At 34.3% G+C, this 6,294-nt stretch overlaps 2 protein-coding genes across 2 annotated transcripts; one reads left to right on the top strand and one right to left on the bottom strand.

Moving 5' to 3' along the window:
- Positions 1-270: 270 nt before the first annotated feature.
- On the top strand, positions 271-1,234 carry LOC127810832 (bZIP transcription factor 2-like). The gene has a single exon (XM_052350396.1). The coding sequence runs from the start codon at positions 617-619 to the stop codon at positions 1,028-1,030; it is 414 nt and encodes a 137-aa protein (XP_052206356.1). The 5' UTR covers positions 271-616; the 3' UTR covers positions 1,031-1,234.
- On the bottom strand, positions 947-4,624 carry LOC127810831 (probable bifunctional TENA-E protein). Its single transcript, XM_052350395.1, has 3 exons — positions 4,317-4,624; positions 3,284-3,501; positions 947-2,028 (listed from the first exon to the last, which is right to left on the bottom strand). Exons 1-3 carry the CDS (start codon positions 4,551-4,553, stop codon positions 1,713-1,715), a joined length of 771 nt encoding a protein of 256 aa, XP_052206355.1. The 5' UTR covers positions 4,554-4,624; the 3' UTR covers positions 947-1,712.
- Between the last annotated feature and the right edge of the window lie 1,670 nt (positions 4,625-6,294).

Below are 6,294 nucleotides of genomic sequence, written 5' to 3'. Positions count from 1 at the left end.
TGGTGGCAACTTTTATCAGATTTAAGCAATATAACAATGACCGAGCAGTTTCAGAATGCTTTTTGGGAAAATGGTAAATTTTAAATTTGAAACTAGAATTGACTAAGTTTGATACTTATCCAGAATACCAACATCAGGAAATGGACATAATTTTATTTTTATTTCCCACTGGTTGGCCAAGCAAAGTCATACTTGTCATCCCAATTATTCTGACTAGGAAGATTCCTTCACCCTGAAAATAGCTCATCCATCTTATAAATTCCCCACTGGATAGACCCCCCAAAATCTTCACCTTCCCTGGCTCAAGGGTTTTTCCTTCTGAATTGTTCTTGATGTTCCATTGATGATTTTAATCATTTTGATGCTTTCTATTTGCAGTAGAAACCATTGCTAATCCTGCTCATGATATGAGTTTCCCCGTACATCTGCAACGAATTCGGCTTGTTCAATCCTTCTCTGTTGTTTTCCTTTATTGGTTCTATGTTTTCTCGTTAGTCGTCTAAGTTCTTAGTACTCTAATTTCTTAGAATTTTTATCGCCAAAGCCTTCAGAACCATCTTCAAAGTATCAGTTTCTGTTTCTCTAGCACTCGATTCACCTTATACAGATTGTGGAAATGCCAAAGCATGCTACTAGCTCATCATCAGAAGGTGATGAGCAACACCCAATAGTGGATGAGAAAAAGAGGAAGAGAATGATATCAAACCGCGAATCAGCAAGGCGGTCAAGGATGAAGAGAGAGCAGCACATCAAAGATCTCGTCGGCCAAATCACCTTCCTCCAGAATAACAACAACGAGATTGTTCAAAAACTCAATTTCATTAGCCAACAATTCATGGCAGTTGAAACAGAGAACCGTATTTTAACAACGCACCGCGATGAATTAAGGAACAGGTTGGAGTCCCTGGAAATTGTTTCGAGCTACGTTTGTGGGTATCTGAAAGACGCTCCCCAACGTAATCCACAACCATGGCTGCTTCCTCACCAGTCTCTGCCTCTCATGGCTTCCACTGGCTTCTTCCAGTTTTGAACACTAGCCACTGTTATAACATTCAGTAATGTTCACAAGGGCCTGTACATAGATAATATTGTACACATCCCACTAGGTTTTCCCGGGTTCAGTTCCGGTTTTGTTATTTGCTTCGTTATATTTGGGTGTACGGTTTTATCTCGGGTCGTCCTGCTTCTGGTTCTAGTTACTTCAAATAAGATGGAACATGTCTGTAAGTTTTAATGGCTCTTTCCATCAATTCACGCCTAAGCACCTTATTCATGATCAACTCTGGTTTGATTTGGTGTGTTTATTATGTGCATGGTTTTCTTTGGATTTGTCCTGCTTCTTCTGATTACTTCTGTAGGATAGACCATACATGCTGAATTACTTTCATGTGATTCACTATCCGATTCATGACTGGGCAGTAGACATATTTGTTTTACACAACAAAATCAGGAGAGAAGAATGAACAGGGGACATAAACGGACCTAATCATTCAGGTAACCTGTTAAACTAATTAATTCCAGATAACACGACATCAGTCATCTTCAAATAAAAGACTAGCATAACTTGAACTTCAAACTAGTAGGGGTATCGGTTACAATGAGAAGCGCTTAAGACACTATTAGCTTATGCATAAAAACAACAATAGTGTGTCTTGGCAAACAGGAACAGCAGACTTACTAGTATGATGTTATCGCATTGCTGATTGGAGTACTCAAGCTTTTCCATAGCCCATGTTCCAAAACTCAACTTCATGTTCAAGAACACTTAGAAAAACTACTTCGGCTTTTGAGACTACATCATCTGGCGCTTTCTCCAGGCACATATTAGCTATTTCTTGGAGAGAGAGACAATAGTCACCAAATGCATCGCTGGCCCATCTTTTACAAGTTTCCCTTAATTCTTTTGGTTTTTTTGAGTCTTCTTCCGAACAGTGAATGAAACCATCATGATAAACAGTTTGAATGGCCCAAACTGCTGTTATAGCCACTGTGTATTCAACTTCTAGGCCCATTAGGCTCTCCATAAATCTGTAACACAACAAAAATCATTCAACAACTTGGTGGTGGTGACATCTCAAAACCTAAAAAGAAAGAGGTACTGACAGTCATTATACTTATTTCCAGGGCCCTAGTGGATCTCTTTCCTCAGAGTAGAAACCGAAGATAAACAAGTAATGCTTGCTAGTATAATTAGAATCTTATTCCTAACTTTCAAATGGTGCTCCCTTAAAAGTTTCCATAAGCATCTCTAAATAGTAGTTTTCTCTTATCTGAGACGCAAGATCACTTTAGTTTAACATGCCCAGTAATTATGGAAAGCAAAAGCAAGCTTAATACAAAAGTAGATAAGCAATCGTAATTGGATGTTAGCTTGCATGGGAAAAAACTTAAAAAAACATGTGAAGATGCAAGTTTTTTTAGGTTTTGTAAATGGCTTGATTTCTCAATTTTTTTAGGTTCTGTTTCTCAATTTTTGGATCCAAAACAATAATATCGTGATCAACGGACGGAATCGCAAACCTAGGGTTTTGAATGCTCTGATACCATACCAAAGCAAAGAAGAGGAACAAAGGGATAATAGCCTCATGATCTTTCCATTATTGAGATCTCGGCCTTTAAATAGTAGTCCTAAAACTAATACATCAATATTACAAAAATGCCATTGCTCAGCAACAACTGAAATAACAAGAAACAAAATACAAACTAACAGCAGCTAAAATGCTAATATACAAAGCTACAAAGTAAAAATACAATGAATTAAAAACACAAATACTCTGTTAGGTATATATAATTTTCCCATCCTACAGATTGAACAAATTTTCCTGAAATGATTTTTTTCAAACATCTGTTTTCAGATAAACAATAATAATCTTCAATAGCTGAGAAATAGTAGGTGGGGAAATAAAAACTTTGATCCACTACAAGTGAAATAAATGCATAAGTTTACAATAATTGTATTTGTAGAGCAAATTGTTCGGCTGCATAGAGCAAAAACAGACCAAAAGTCCCCTGGACAAGAATTTTAGATAACCAATGAAGGAAGTACACAGCCGTGAGCTTTTGTAGGATGGGCAAGGTCGCTCTTTTAAGACAAGAAGTTCATCGGTTCAAGTTGGGATGCCATGAGGAAAGTACGAATGTCAAATAATTACTTAGCGGTCAGCGATTACACCAAAATTGGTCAAATACAGGAAAATATTTAACTAGACCTAAATGTCTGATCACAATTGATTGCATATATGCCATATGGGCTGAGAATGTCCATCAGTTTGGGCTATGGTACCTGCAATAGCGAATAATGGCATCATGAGGAACAATGCCGGATAGAGAGATGCCCCACTTGGAGGCTTCGTTCTTGAACCAGGCAAGCTCGTCATTCAAAGAAGCCATACCACCCAATATGGCTTCCATATCAGAACCATCATCAGACGCCTTCCAAGCCTTCACCAACACACTCGCCGCAAAAGGCACAAGAGCTCTCTCGAATATATAATCCTGTTCCTACATTTAAGAAGGAAAATTTTCAAGCAAAACCACACAACGTGTTTAGTTTCCATTTTTTCTAACTGAAATGAGCACAACATAAATTGAATGAAACAATGAGAACGAACACAAAGAACTGACAACATTTTCAGAAGGCCCCGATTGACTGTGTGGAAAAGAAGGTGAGAGACGAAAGTGGTTATTTCCCTGTGTTTAGTTTTGAAACAAATTAGGCATATAATGGAAGGAGAACTTATATTCTACTCTTGTGTTTGGAACTAGAATTTGTCAATGGGTCCAAACATCACTTCATTTTCTCCTCTTTTTCTTTTTTAACCCAACAAATAAAATAAACAAAATTTAACTTCAACACCTCCATATGTTGTTTTTCCATTCTCTCTCCCCATTTCTTTTATATTCTTTTTCCTCCACAACCTAGGCTGATTGGAAGTCAAAGATACTAAAATACTAGAAAGAATTCTATTATTTTCTAGAAAGCAAATCAAAGGGAAACAAGGGGGCGAAAAAGACTTCATTTTTCTTTAAATTTTGCTTCTCTTCCTTTCCGACGTCCAAAGTAAGAACCAAATAGGACCCAAGAAGATAAAAACTAGTACGAAACCCCGAAACTTTTTCCCCTGTCCTTTCTCAAACCAACAATCAAACACAAAACGGGCACAAAGAAGGGGGAAGCCATTATCTTTGCCTCCCTCTCTCTCTCTCTCTCTCTCAAACACAATTCAATCTGTAACCCATATTCCCAATTCTGCTAACCGTATCGACCACAAGCAAAAGATAGAAGATTAAGAATAAGGGCAGGTACAAAAATGCACCATCCAGCGCTTGAAGAGAGTGAGGTCAAGCGTGCCGTCTCGGATGGAGTGGATGAAAAGGTGTCCGGTGGCTCCGGTATAAGCCAGAGTGTGCTTTCTCAACCATGATTCGATCGTCGGAACTTTGTTCGCCGGGCTCCGCCTCGTCTCCATTGAAATCTCTGGCAGTTTGTCACAAATTTTCTCTGAAAATTGGTTCTTCTCGGCTAGGACATGAACCAGCAAGCGGTGGAGCATGGCGGGTGGAGACGCCTGGAAGCCAAGTGGACTGTTGGGTCTGTCTCCACGTGGCAAACAACCGTTAATACGTGGCAACCTACATATTTAATTGTTTACCTGATTTTTCTAAAGATAAATTAAACGCACATTCACAAAGTTATGAATTGATAGCATCCGCTCCAGAGAAAATAAATTTTTTTTTTAAAAAAAATTAACTAATAAGAAAGGCATACACATGTTTTGTATATATTACATTTTTTAGAAAAATAATTTTATTATCAGCAACTATTTCTTATATCTCATAAAAACGTCATTCCCACTAAAATTGTTACAATTTTGGATAAAAAAATAAATCATAATCGAATCATCAATCATATAAACAAATACAGAATTTTACGTGAAAAAATCATAAACAGAAAGAATGGAATATCACTAATTTGATATTGATATTACAAAAGTGATATTGTTACAACTAATTTTAAAGTATTTAATACTTATTTATAGACTTAAATCATCTATAAAAATACATAAAAAAATTTATCTTGATTAAAAGATAATTCAAGAGAATATTTTTTCAGGTGAGATAAATTTCAATCAAAATTAAATTTAACAACATTATAATCACAATCAAATTAAAAATTATAATCATAATCAAATTTAAATTCTGAGTCACAATTATAATAAATAAAAAATTAATAAAAATTAAAGTGAGATTGAAACTCTTTGAACCCAATCTGTTCTACTAAAATTCAAAATATTATATTATGCATATGTAAATAATTTATAAAACAATTTAAGACTTAAAAGGATATCCTTTGTTATTATGCATGTATAAATAAAAAAAAATATAATTTAAATAATATTTGCATATTTTGAAAATCACACTTTTGTTGACAATGTTTCATAAGCTAACTTATTTGTTTAAATAGAATATATAATATTTATATATGTTTTTATATATAATAGATAATATTTTTAACATGTTTATATATTTTTAATATTTAATAAAATAAATAATATATTTAAAAAATAATTAAGAGTTCTTCAAAACCACCCACCTAATCGAATAGTCTTTAATCTCAATTTTTACCAAAGGTAAGTGCAATGAGTCAATGGTAAAGCCAAAGAATAATTTTAGTTCGGATAAGGGTTAATTTTAGCTCTGGTTAAATTATAAAAATTATAATTATTTATACTATTATATATAAAAAAATAAAAAAGCTAATTGGGGCCAAGGTCCCAGCTGGCCAAAACGTGGCTCCGCCACTACAGTTTATAAGAATTATAATTATTTATATTATTATATATAAAAAAATAAAAAAGCCAACCGGGACCAAAGCCTCAACTGACCAAAACGTGGCTCCGCCACTGCAGTGAGTCTTGGCGAATTCGAATCATTTTACAAATCTTATAAATTAGTCAGTTAAATTAATTTATCCAGTCCAAATTACAATTGCTTGTGAAAATTAAAGGGATGAAAGATAAATTTAGATAATTTGTGTAATGGAATAATTTATGGGGCTTGTATAAAAAAAATTACATTTAATTTTTATTTTTATATTATAATTTTAATTACTAGATATTATTCAAAAACATATATCTGAATCAAATTCAGAAGCGACTAATAAAACCGTAAATCTCTGCTCGTTATTAGTATTTATTTATTATACAATCAATTCCATTTTCTAATATATCCATATTTATGCACATGATTAAGTACAAATGCAATTTGTAAGCCAAAACAAAAGGGTAAAAATGG

This window comes from Diospyros lotus, chromosome 10, assembly GCF_014633365.1.
Source record: "Diospyros lotus cultivar Yz01 chromosome 10, ASM1463336v1, whole genome shotgun sequence".
Lineage (NCBI taxonomy): Eukaryota > Viridiplantae > Streptophyta > Magnoliopsida > Ericales > Ebenaceae > Diospyros > Diospyros lotus.
This window is presented reverse-complemented; position numbering and strand designations above follow the sequence as displayed.